The sequence below is a fragment of the Pseudophryne corroboree genome, chromosome 5, assembly GCF_028390025.1.
Source record: "Pseudophryne corroboree isolate aPseCor3 chromosome 5, aPseCor3.hap2, whole genome shotgun sequence".
Classification (NCBI taxonomy): Eukaryota; Metazoa; Chordata; class Amphibia; order Anura; family Myobatrachidae; genus Pseudophryne; species Pseudophryne corroboree.
In genome coordinates this window covers 404,580,184-404,593,040 of record NC_086448.1, presented here as the reverse complement: position 1 = coordinate 404,593,040, position 12,857 = coordinate 404,580,184, and the positions used below count along the sequence as shown (strand labels likewise).

The following is a 12,857-nucleotide window of genomic DNA, read 5'->3' as shown; positions in this document are numbered from 1 at the left end:
TCACTTTTGTCTACATTTTTTTGTGACTGGGCATAGTGATGCCAACTCCTTATTCCTGCTGCCTTCATGTCGTCTGATGACAATCAACATATGCGTAGCTCATCATTACTAATAGGTCGAATTATGTGATGAGTTTGTATTCCTGCCACAGTCTTTGCTGTTTGCAGACGGCTATACGGCTTGGTTTTGCAGACTTGTATTTCGTTTAGGGACACAAAAAAAAAAACTTCATGCAATGTACATTTTCAGTTGCCCAGCTATACAGGTCCAAAGGTGTCAAGATGTGATGGGTTTCCACTGCTTGCACACTGGTGCGTGTGACCAGACATTTATCTGTCCTCCAATGCCATTACACAGACTCTTACCATGTGATGTAGCAAAAAAAAAAAAAAATCCCCTCTGCTTGAATGCTGAAGTCATCCTTATGGAAGCATAATTTCAAAAAGTTTTTGCAGTTCTTGTATTGTGCGCTAGCACCATCACTAAAGTAGTGGACATACATCAATTTTGGTAATAGTTTCGCTAAGTGTTTCATAACTACCCTAATGAAGGCATGCACAGTTATGGCTACATGGTCACGGGTATCGCTAATGCATACCTCCCAACATGACCCTCTCCACGAGGGACACAATGCTCTGCTCCTGGACTTTTCTCTTAATTTATAATTGCTATCACCTGTGGTGAAACACCTTTCTTATCCATTCACCTGTTCAAAACAGGTGCCAGCAATCATACATTGAGAGGAAAGTCCAGAAGCAGAGCATTCTGTCCCTCCTGGAGAGGGTCATGTTGGGAGGTATGCTAATAACGCACAGGCTCACACAGTTTAAAGCAGGGGTAGGGGACCTTCGGCCCTCCAGCTGTTAAACTACACATCCCAGAATGCCCTGCAACAGTTTTAGCATGGCCAAATAGCACAACTGTAGCAAAGCATGCTGGTATGTGTAGTTCAACAACAGCTGGAGGGACAAAGGTTCCCCATCCCTGGTTTAAAGCGTCACAATGAATCATATTGCCTAAAATACCTTTCACATAAGCCCCTGGGTCCATGTCACAAACTATTTGGAAAAGTAACCTGTGGCAAGCGAAGCGGAGTGAGACACCGAGCCCGCAAGTGTCCAATGGTGCATGGATAAAAGGTGCTGTAAGGGCGGAAGTTATCTATTGCCCTCTCTTTATAGCACTTCCTGGTCCTGATTACGAAGTGAAAATATACACAACTAATCACGTACTTCCTATATACAACATCCTATTCATTCAAATTTGAACTTGTAGCAAACGCTGAAAATGAGGCAGCGGACTGCCCCGTAGACCCAATTGTATACAATAAGTACAGTATATTACCATATGTGAGAGTGACAGCACAAACGCTACTGGATTCCATGTTCTAGACGCACTGCAGACAGAGAGAAACCTCACTTCCCTTCTCTTCCTTCGGAGGTGTGGCGTCACTGACTGCTGACGCATGATGAGAATGAAAGAGAAGGAAATTAGCCAATCAGCTGCTGGTCTACTAGGTAGGCAAATAAGACCACGCCTCCACAACCTCATTGGTGACCGTCATAGTTTAAAAGCACAAATAAAAGCGTATTGCAGACAGCGAATAGGGCTGCTCAATCTGTTTAGCCACGCCCCTAATGTTATTGCATCTCAAGATCGAGACGATTTTAGGACACGCCCCATAACATCGGAAAGACCGCACATAAACTAATTACTGTAATAATCATTCCAATTAAATGGGGACGAGTTCTATCCGCGCCGGAAATTGCTGACAGGAAGTACGGATCTTGGAGGTGCTGCTGTCAGACGCTGAGAGGAGAAATATGGCTGCTCCCGGGAAAGAGAAGAAACTTTTGCAGCAGGAAGAGCTCAGGCAGATGATGAGAGCTAAGCAGCGTGAGACTGGAGCCAGGAAAAGGATCGCTTCTCCGCTTGCTAAATATCCTTAACTATACGCGTAGTACAGTACTGATCGTAGCATGGGTGGCAGCGTATACATGGGGCTGGATTCGCAAAACACACACACGGTAGCACAGTGTTCCCAGTATTGGCACAGCACTCACACCCACGATGGCAGCGCAACACATGTAGCAGGTTGCTGGTCTTCAGCTTGGAACTCATTACAATTGTCATAGTAAGCATTATAATTGCGCTGACAGGACTGGGGATACGACACTGATTTATTCCTGGGTTGAATTGCCGGGTCAGACGACCCGCAATTTTGGTAATGCCCCTTTCACGCCGACCCGGCAATATGCCGAGTCGATACCGGGTTATTTGTGCGGTGTGAAAGGGGCATTATACACACAGGGGAAGGGGGCACACGGTTATTACTTGTTTACTTGTACACACAGGGGAAGAGGGGACAGTTTTACACATGGGAAAGGGGTGCACAAATGTTACTTATACATGGGGAGGCCAATCCTGGGATTGGCGGCATTTAGGCCTAGAAACGGCCGTGATTCAATCCCGGTATTGAAATCTCCAATCCCGGGGATTGAGGGATCAGCGCTGCCTGGTTTCCTGCTCCCCAGCACAGCACAGTGTGACGTGCAGTGAGAGTTCACGCTGTGCCGTAACCCGCTGCTGGCAGAGAGAAGGTGTGTCCCACCTGCCCGTCTGCGATATATGGTGAGTTATGTGTGCGGGGTGAGCGGAGAAAAAAAGCCAATCCCAGGAATCCCGGGATTGACTATTTTTGAATCCCGATACTTGGGATTGAAAAATTGGCCTGAGATTGGCCACCCCACTTACACACATAGGGAAAGGGGGGCCACAGTTATTATACACACAGTGGGGGAGAGGGGACAGTTTTTACTTATACACACAGGAGAAGAGGGGACAGTTATTATACAAACAGGGGAAGTTATTACTTATACACACAAGGGGAAGGGAGGACACAGTTATTAAGTATACCACTTTCTCTGACGTCCTAGTGGATGCTGGGGACTCCGTAAGGACCATGGGGAATAGACGGGCTCCGCAGGAGACTGGGCACTTTAAACGAAAGATTAGGTACTATCTGGTGTGCACTGGCTCCAGAGCCGGCCCTAACCAATATGATGCCCTAGGCAAGATTTTGGCTGGTGCCCCCTAGCACCACCGCTAGTTCCGCCTCTGACCCTGCACCACTTTCCCAGCACCATCACCCCCACCCATAGCAGTCCTTATTTTTGTTTTCCTACCCCCTGTAATTTAATAAGAACAGTGAGCACATTTGGCGCACAGCCCAAAAAGGTATGTGTTTTTGCTGGCAAGGAGGATGGCCAAACAATAGTACCCCCAATTCAAATTATGCCTCACAGTAGTGCAACTTTATTCACAATTTATCATGCGATAGTGTCCCTTATTCACATTACATCACACAGTAGTACCACTTTACCTTATATATGTTACTCCTCACAGTAGTGCCCCTCATCCACATAAAATCATACTGAATTGCCTTTTATTCACATTACACCACGCCATATTGCTCTTTATTCTCATTACACCACACCATATTGCTCCTTATTCACATTACACCACACCATATGGCTCTTTATTCACATTAGACCACACAGCAGTGCACTTTCTATACGATACGCCACACAGTAGTGCCCTTTCTATGTTACGCCACACAGTAGAGCACCTTATACACATAATACCACACATTGGTAATGCATTTATACACATATTACCACACAGTAATGCCCCTTACACATGACACACATTATTAATGTCCTTATAGACATAATGGACCTTACACATTATGGCAACCTTTATTAATGCCCTTATACACATAATTTCTCTATCGTCCTAGTGGATGCTGGGGTTCCTGAAAGGACCATGGGGAATAGCGGCTCCGCAGGAGACAGGGCACAAAAAGTAAAGCTTTAGGATCAGGTGGTGTGCACTGGCTCCTCCCCCTATGACCCTCCTCCAAGCCTCAGTTAGATTTTTGTGCCCGGCCGAGAAGGGTGCAATCTAGGTGGCTCTCCTAAAGAGCTGCTTAGAAAAGTTTAGCTTAGGTTTTTTATTTTACAGTGAGTCCTGCTGGCAACAGGATCACTGCAACGAGGGACTTACGGGAGAAGAAGTGAACTCACCTGCGTGCAGGATGGATTGGCTTCTTGGCTACTGGACATTAGCTCCAGAGGGACGATCACAGGTACAGCCTGGATGGTCACCGGAGCCTCGCCGCCGGCCCCCTTGCAGATGCTGAAACGAGAAGAGGTCCAGAATCGGCGGCAGAAGACTCCTCAGTCTTCTTAAGGTAGCGCACAGCACTGCAGCTGTGCGCCATTTTCCTCTCAGCACACTTCACACGGCAGTCACTGAGGGTGCAGGGCGCTGGGAGGGGGGCGCCCTGGGAGGCAAATGAAAACCTTTTTTGGCTAAAAATACCTCACATATAGCCTCCGGGGGCTATATGGAGATATTTAACCCCTGCCAGAATTCGTTAAGAGCGGGAGACGAGGCCGCCGAAAAAGGGGCGGGGCCTATCTCCTCAGCACACAGCGCCATTTTCCCTCACAGAAAGGCTGGAGGGAAGGCTCCCAGGCTCTCCCCTGCACTGCACTACAGAAACAGGGTTAAAACAGAGAGGGGGGGCACTAATTTGGCGTCAGAAATATATAAAAAAGATGCTATAAGGGAAAACACTTATATAAGGTTGTCCCTATATAATTATAGCGTTTTTGGTGTGTGCTGGCAAACTCTCCCTCTGTCTCTCCAAAGGGCTAGTGGGTCCTGTCCTCTATCAGAGTATCCCAGGGGTACAGTTTGGAATGTCGAGACGTTTCCCCTGCGCAGGCTCCTGAAGGCTGCTTTACCAAGGTCTCCCTCCGACAAGGAGGCAGTATGGGAAAAAATTCACGAGCTGTATTCCCAGCAGGTGATAATTAAATTACCCCTCCTACAACAAGAGAAGGGGTATTATTCCACACTATATTGTGGTACTGAAGCCAGAAGGCTAGGTGAGACCTATTCTAAATCTAAAAAAATTTGAACACTTACAAAGGTTCAAATCAAGATGGAGTCACTCAGAGCAGTGATAACGAACCGGGAAGAAGGGGACTATCTGGTGTCCCGAGACATCAGGGATGCTTACCTCCATGTCCCAAATTTGCCCTTATCACTAAGGGTACCTCAGGTTCGTGGTACAGAACTGTCACTATCAGTTTCAGACGCTGCCGTTTGGATTGTCTACGGCACCCCGGGTCTTTACCAAGGTAATGGCCGAAATGATGGTTCTTCTTCGAAGAAAAGGCGTCTTAATTATCCCTTACTTGGACGATCTCCTGATAAGGGCAAAGTCCAGGGAACAGTTGGAGGTCGGAGTAGCACTATCTCGGATACTGTTACAACAGCAGGGGTGGATTCTAAAGATTCCAAAATCGCAGCTGATCCCGACAACAAGTCTCCTGTGCTTAGGGATGATTCTGGACACAGTCCAGAAAAAGGTGTTTCTCCCGGAAGAGAAAGCCAGGGAGTTATCCGAGCTAGTCAGGAACCTCCTAAAATCAGTGCATCATTGCACAAGGGCCATGATAAAAAAAATGGTGACTTCCTTCGAAGCAATTCCAGTCGGCAGATTTCATGCAAGAACTTTTCAGTGGGATCTGCTGGACAAATGGTCCGGATCGCATCTTCAGATGCATCAGCGGATAACCCTATATCCAAGGACAAGGGTGTCTCTCCTGTGGTGGTTACAGAGTGCTCATCTTCTAGAGGGCCGCAGATTCGGCATTCAGTTTTGGATGTTGGTGACCACGGAGGCCAGCCCGAGAGGCTGGGGAGCAGTCACACAAGGAAAAAATTTCCAGGGAGTGTGATCAAGTCTGGAGATTTTTCTCCACATAAATATAGCTAAGGGTAAATTTATAATGCTCTAAGCTTAGCAAGACCTCTGCTTCAAGGTCAGCCGGTATTGATCCAGTGGGATAAAACATCACGGCAGTCGCCCACGTAAATAGACAGGGCGGCACAAGAAGCAGGAGGGCAGTGGCAAAAACTGCAAGGACTTTTCGCTGGGCGGAAAATCATGTGATAGCACTGTCAGCAGTGTTTCATTCCGGGAATGGAAACTGGGAAGCAGACTTCCTCAGTAGGCACGACCTCCACCCGGCAGAGTGGGAACTTCATGGGGAAGTTTTCCACATAATTGTAAACCGTTGGGAATTACCAAAGGTGGACATGATGGCGTCCCGTCTGAACAAAAAACGGGACAGGTATTGCGCCAGGTTAAGAGACCCTCAGGCAATAGCTGTGGACGTTCTGGTAACACCGTGGGTGTACCAGTCGGTGTATGTGTTCCATCCTCTGCTTTTCATACCTAAGGTACTGAGAATTATAAGACGTAGAGGAGTAAGAACTATACTCATGGCTCCGGATTGGCCAAGAAGGACTTGGTACCCGGAACTTCAAGAGATGCTCACAGAGGACTTATGGCCTCTGCCGCTAAGAAGGGACTTGTTTCAGCAAGTACCATGTCTGTTCCAAGACTTACCGCAGCTGCATTTGACGGCATGGCGGTGGAACGCCGGATCCTAAGGGAAAAGGCATTCAGGAAGAGGTCATTCCTACCCTGGTCAAAGCCAGAAAGGAGGTGACCGCACAACATTATCACCACATGTGGCGAAAATATGTTGCGTGGTGTGAGGCCAGGAAGGCCGCACGAAGAAATTTCAACTCGGTCGATTCCTGCATTTCTTGCAAACAGGAGTGTCTATGGGCCTCAAATTGGGGTCCATTAAGGTTCAAATTTCGGCCCTGTCGATTTTTCTTCCAGAAAGAAGTGGCTTCAGTTCCTGAAGTCCAGAAGTTTGTCAAGGGAGTATTGCATATACAACCCCCTTTTGTGCCTCCAGTGGCACTGTGGGATCTCAACGTAGTTCTGGGATTCCTCAAAACACATTGGTTTAAAACCAGTCAAATCTGTGGATTTGAAGCATCTCACATGAAAAGTGAACATGCTCTTGGACCTGGCCTGGACCAGGCGAGTGTCAAATTGGTGGTTTTTTTCTCAAAAAAGCCCATATCTGTTTGTCCATTCGGACAGGGCAGAGCTGCGGACTCGTCCCCAGTTCTCTCCCTAAGGTGGTGTCAGTGTTTCACCTGAACCAGCTTATTGTGGTGTCTTGCGCCTACTAGGGACTTGGAGGACTCCAAGTTGCTAGATGTGGTCAGGGCCCTGAAAATATAGGTTCCAGGACGGCTGGAGTCAGGAAAACTGACTTGCTGTTATCCTGTATGCACCCAACAAACTGGGTGCTCTTGCTTTTAAGCAGACTTTTGCTAGTTGGATGTGTAATACAATTCAGCTTGCACATTCTGTGGCAGGCCTGCCACAGCCAAAATATGTAAATGCCCATTCCACAAGGAAGGTGGGCTCATCTTGGGCGGCTGCCCGAGGGGTCTCGGCTTTACAACTTTGCCGAGCGGCTATTTAGTCAGGGGCAAACACGTTTGTAAAATCCTACAAATTTGATACCCTGGCTAAGGAGGACCTGGAGTTCTCTCATTCGGTGCTGCAGAGTCATCCGCACTCTCCCGCCCGTTTGGGAGCTTTGGTATAATCCCCATGGTCCTTTCAGGAACCCCAGCATCCACTAGGACGATAGAGAAAATAAGAATTTACTTACCGATAATTCTATTTCTCGGAGTCCGTAGTGGATGCTGGGCGCCCATCCCAAGTGCGGATTATCTGCATTACTTGTACATAGTTACAAAAATCGGGTTATTATTGTTGTGAGCCATCTTTTCAGAGGCTCCGCTGTTATCATACTGTTAACTGGGTTCAGATCACAGGTTGTACAGTGTGATTGGTGTGGCTGGTATGAGTCTTACCCGGGATTCATAAATCCTTCCTTATTGTGTACGCTCGTCCGGGCACAGTACCTAACTGAGGCTTGGAGGAGGGTCATAGGGGGAGGAGCCAGTGCACACCACCTGATCCTAAAGCTTTACTTTTTGTGCCCTGTCTCCTGCGGAGCTGCTATTCCCCATGGTCCTTTCAGGAACCCCAGCATCCACTACGGACTCCGAGAAATAGAATTATCGGTAAGTAAATTCTTATTTTCCCTTGCACATATGCCGCACATTGTAAATGCCCTTATACACATAATGATACACATAATGTCCCTTACACATATGCTGCACATTATTAGTGCCCTTATACATATAGTGACACACATAGTGCCCCTTACACATATGTTACACATTATTAATGACCTTATACACATAATGACACATATAGTTCCTGGCGTGAGTCAACTGGGAGCTCTGCTAATGTCGGGTGCCTATTTTTTATGAAAATGCATCTTATTTGCATTGCTTTGTGGCAAGGATGCACAAGCAGCTTCTGCTGATTAAAATGATATGTGGCATGCCTATATAATGTGTGCGACTTTGGCTGTATCTGCATACGAAATGCTACACACAGAATATAGGCATGCCGCATATCATTTTAATCAGCAGAAGCTGCTTGTGCCCCTAGGCATACCAGATGCCCTAGGCAATTGCCTAGTTTGCCTATGCCTAGGGCCGGCTCTGACTGGCTCCTCCCTCTATGCCCCTCCTCCAGACCTCAGTTAGAATCTGTGCCCGACCAGAGCTGGGTGCTCCTAGTGGGCTCTCCTCAGCCTGCTAGTTAAAGAAAGTATTTGTTAGGTTTTTTATTTTCAGTGAGCTCCTGCTGGCAACAGACTCGCTGCTACGTGGGACCGAGGGGAGAGAAGCAAACGTACCTGTTCACAGCTAGGTTGCGCTTCTTAGGCTACTGGATACCATTAGCTCCAGAGGGTTCGAACACAGGCAACTGTCCTCGATCGTCCGTTCCCGGAGCCGCGCTGCCGTCCCCCTCGCAGAGCCAGAAGATCAGAAGCTGGAAGAAGGTGAAATCGGCGGCTGAAGACTCCTGTCTTCATTGAAGGTAGCGCACAGCACCGCAGCTGTGCGCCATTGCTCCCACTGCACACCACACACTCCGGTCACTGTAGGGTGCAGGGCGCTGGGGGGGGGGGGCGCCCTGGGCAGCAATTAGAGTGCCTTTGGCATAAATACACATAATACAGTCAGGTACTGTATATGTGTAAACTCCCCCGCCATTTTTCAGTCACAGACAGCGGGACAGAAGCCCTCCGCTGAGGGGGCGGGGCCTTCTTCCTCAGCACACCAGCGCCATTTTTCTTCACAGCTCCGCTGGAAGGACGCTCCCCAGGCTCTCCCCTGCAGTCTCCTGGCACTAGAAGGGTAAAAAGAGAGGGGGGGCACATAAATTTAGGCACTAAAGGTGTATATTAAGCAGCTATGGGGAAATCACTTGTGTAGTGTGTATCCCTGAGTTATATAGCGCTGTGGTGTGTGCTGGCATACTCTTTCTCTGTCTCCCCAAAGACTTTGTGGGGTCCTGTCCTCAATTAGAGCATTCCCTGTGTGTGTGCTGTGTGTCGGTACCGATGTGTCGACATGTTTGATGAGGAGGGTTACGTGGAGGCGGAGCAAGTGCAGATAAATGTGGTGCCGACACCGGATTGGATGGATATGTGGAAGGTCTTAAATGACAATGTAAACTCATTACACAAAAGGTTTGATGATGTTGCAGCCGGGGGACAGCCGGGCCCTCAACCCGGGCCTGCCCAGGCGCCTCAGAGGCCGTCAGGGTCTCAATAATGCCCACTATCTCAGTTGGTTGACACGGATGCCGACACAGAGTCCGACTCCAGTGTCGACGATAATGAGGCACAATTACAGCCTAAAATGACCAAGGCCATCCGATACATGATTATTGCAATGAAAAATGTATTACACATTTCAGAGGATGACCCTGTCCCTGACGAGAGGGTAAATATGTTTGGGGAGAAATAGCAGCCAGTGACTTTTCCCCCATCACATGAATTAAATGAGTTATGTGAAGAAGCGTGGTCATCCCCTGATAAGAAAGTGGTGATTCCCAAGAGAATACTAATGGCGTACCCTTTCCCGCCAACGGATAGGTTACGCTGGGAATCCTCCCCTAGGGTTGACAAGGCGCTGACGCGCTTATCTAAGAGGGTGGACTTGCCGTTTCAGGATACGGCCGCTCTAAAGGAGCCTGCGGATAGAAAGCAGGAAGGTATCTTGAAGTCTGTATACACACACTGGTACTCTACTGAGACCGGCTATTGCTTCAGCCTGGATGTGCAGTGCTGTAGCAGCATGGACAGATACTTTGTCAGAGGAGTTAGACACCCTGGACACGGATACCGTATTGCTGACCCTTGGCCATATTAAAGACGTCGTCTTGTATATGCGGGATGCCCAGAGGGACATTTGCCTGCTGGGCTCTAGAATAAATGCAATGTCCATTTCTGCCAGGAGGGTCTTATGGACTCGGCAATGGACAGGGAATGCCGACTCTAAAAAACACATGGAGGTTTTGCCTTATAAGGGTGAGGAGTTGTTTGGGGACGGTCTATCGGACTTTGTTTCCACAGCGACAGCTGGAAAGTCGACTTTCTTGCCACAGGTTTCCTCACAGCCTAAGAAAGCACCGTATTACCAAATGCAGTCCTTTCGTTCTCAAAAAAGCATGAAAGTCAGAGGTGCATCCTTTCTTGCCAGAGGCAGGGGTAGAGGAAAGAAGCTGCACCATGCAGCTAGTTCCCAGGAACAAAAGTCCTCCCCGGCTTCCACTAAGTCCACCGCATGACGCTGGGGCTCCACAGGCGGAGCCAGGAGCGGAGGGGGCGCATCTCCGAAACTTCAGCAATCAGTGGGTTCGCTCACAGGTGGATCCTTGGGCTATACAGATTGTATCGCAGGGATACAAGCTGCAGTTCGAAGTAACCCCCCCTCACCGTTACCTAAAATCTGCCTTGCCAGCTTCTCCCACGGAAAGGGAGGTAGTCCTGGCGGCAATTCACAAGCTGTTCCTCCAGCAAGTGATAATAATGGTACCCCCCCTTCAGCAGGGAAAGGGTTACTATTCCACACTGTTTGTGGTACCGAAACCGGACGGTTCGGTAAGACCCATTCTAAATTTAAAATCCTTTAACATCTACATGTTCAAGTTCAAAATGGAATCGCTCAGAGCGGTCATTGCAAGCCTGGAAGAGGGGGATTTTATGGTATCTCTGGACATCAAGGATGCGTACTTGCATGTCCCCATTTATCCACCTCACCAGGAGTACCTCAGGTTTGTGGTACAGGACTGTCATTATCAATTCCAGATGTTGCCGTTTGGTCTGTCCACGGCACCAAGAGTATTTACCAAGGTAATGGCCGAAATGATGGTACTCCTTCGGAAGCAAGGAGTTACAGTTATCCCGTACTTGGACGATCTCCTCATAAAGGCGAGGTCCAGGGAGCAGTTGTTGATCAGCGTAGCACACTCTCAGGAAGTGTTGCTACGGCACGGCTGGATTCTGAATATTCCAAAGTCGCAGCTGATTCCTACGACGCGTCTGCCCTTCCTGGGTATGATTCTGGACACAGAACATAAGAAGGCGTTTCTCCCGGTGGAGAAGGCTCAGGAGTAGGTGATTCTGGTCAGGGACCTCCTGAAACCAAAACAGGTATCGGTGCATCACTGCACACGAATCCTGGGAAAGATGGTAGCGTCTTACGAAGCCATTCCTTTCGGCAGGTTCCATGCCAGGATCTTTCAGTGGGATCTGTTGGACAAGTGGTCCGGATCGCATCTTCAGATGCATCGTCTGATCACCCTGTCCCCAAGGACCAGGGTGTCTCTTCTGTGGTGGCTGCAGAGTGCTCATCTTCTCCAGGGCCGCAGGTTCGGCATACAGGACTGGGTCCTGGTGACCACTGATGCAAGCCTCCGCGGATGGGGGGCAGTCACTCAGGGAAGAAGCTTCCAAGGCCTGTGGTCAAGTCAGGAGACTTGTCTGCACATAAACATACTGGAATTAAGGGCCATATACAACGCCCTGAGTCAAGCGGAGCCCCTGCTTCGAGACCAACCAGTGCTGATTCAGTCAGACAACATCACGGCAGTCGCCCATGTAAACTGCCAGGGCGGCACAAGAAGCAGGGTGGCAATGGCGGAAGCCACAAGGATTCTTCGTTGGGCGGAGAATCACGTGCAAACACTGTCAGCAGTGTTCATTCCGGGAGTGGACAACTGGGAAGCAGACTTCCTCAGCAGGCACGACCTCCACCCGGGAGAGTGGGGACTTCATCAAGAAGTCTTCGAGCAGATTGCAAATCGGTGGGAACGGCCACAGGTGGACATGATGGCGTCCCACTTAAATAAAAAGCTAAAAAGGTATTGTGCCAGGTCAAGGGACCCTCAGGCGATAGCTGTGGACGCACTGGTAACACCGTGGGTGTTCCAGTCGGTCTATGTGTTTCCTCCTCTTCCTTTCATACCCAAGGTGCTGAGAATAGTAAGAAAAAGAGGAGTGAGAACAATTCTCATCGTTCCGGATTGGCCAAGACGGATTTGGTACCCAGAGCTACAAGAGATGATCACAGAGGACCCATGGCCTCTGCCTCTCAGACAGGACCTGTTGCAACAGGGGCCCTGTCTGTTCCAAGACTTACCGTGACTGCGTTTGACGGCATGGCGGTTGAACGCCGGATCCTAGCGGAAAAGGGTATCCCGGAGGAAGTAATTCCTACGCTTATAAGAGCTAGGAAGGATGTGACAGCAAAGCATTATCACCGCATATGGCGAAAATATGTTGCTTGGTGTGAGGCCAGGAAGGCCCCTACGGAGGAATTCCAGTTGGGTCGATTTCTGCACTTCCTACAGTCAGGTGTGACCATGGGCCTCAAATTAGGGTCCATAAAGGTCCAGATCTCGGCCCTATCCATTTTCTTTCAAAAAGAACTGGCTTCACTGCCTGAGGTTCAGACATTTGTAAAGGGAGTGCTGC

General features: G+C 48.9%; 2 protein-coding genes across 8 annotated transcripts in view; one reads left to right on the top strand and one right to left on the bottom strand.

Annotated features, from left to right (window-relative positions):
* Window positions 1-1,480, bottom strand: part of BAG1 (BAG cochaperone 1) — a 253,268-nt gene extending 251,788 nt beyond the window's left edge. For 3 of the 6 annotated variants that reach the window (XM_063922747.1, XM_063922749.1, XM_063922748.1), the window contains exon 1: window positions 1,345-1,480. In XM_063922747.1, coding sequence (XP_063778817.1) covers window positions 1,345-1,467 — 123 coding nt within the window. In that variant the 5' untranslated portion in view covers window positions 1,468-1,480. Of the gene's footprint in view, window positions 1-1,025; window positions 1,176-1,344 lie in introns of those variants that run through there. The other 3 variants (XM_063922751.1, XM_063922750.1, XM_063922752.1) reach the window with 3 other exon arrangements.
* Window positions 1,481-1,614: 134 nt separating this feature from the next.
* ZNF830 (zinc finger protein 830) overlaps window positions 1,615-12,857 on the top strand; it is a 545,853-nt gene continuing 534,610 nt past the window's right edge. The window contains exon 1 of one of the 2 annotated variants that reach the window (XM_063922746.1): window positions 1,615-1,942. In XM_063922746.1, coding sequence (XP_063778816.1) covers window positions 1,824-1,942 — 119 coding nt within the window. In that variant the 5' untranslated portion in view covers window positions 1,615-1,823. The remainder of the gene's footprint in view (window positions 1,943-12,857) is intronic. The other variant, XM_063922745.1, reaches the window with a different exon arrangement.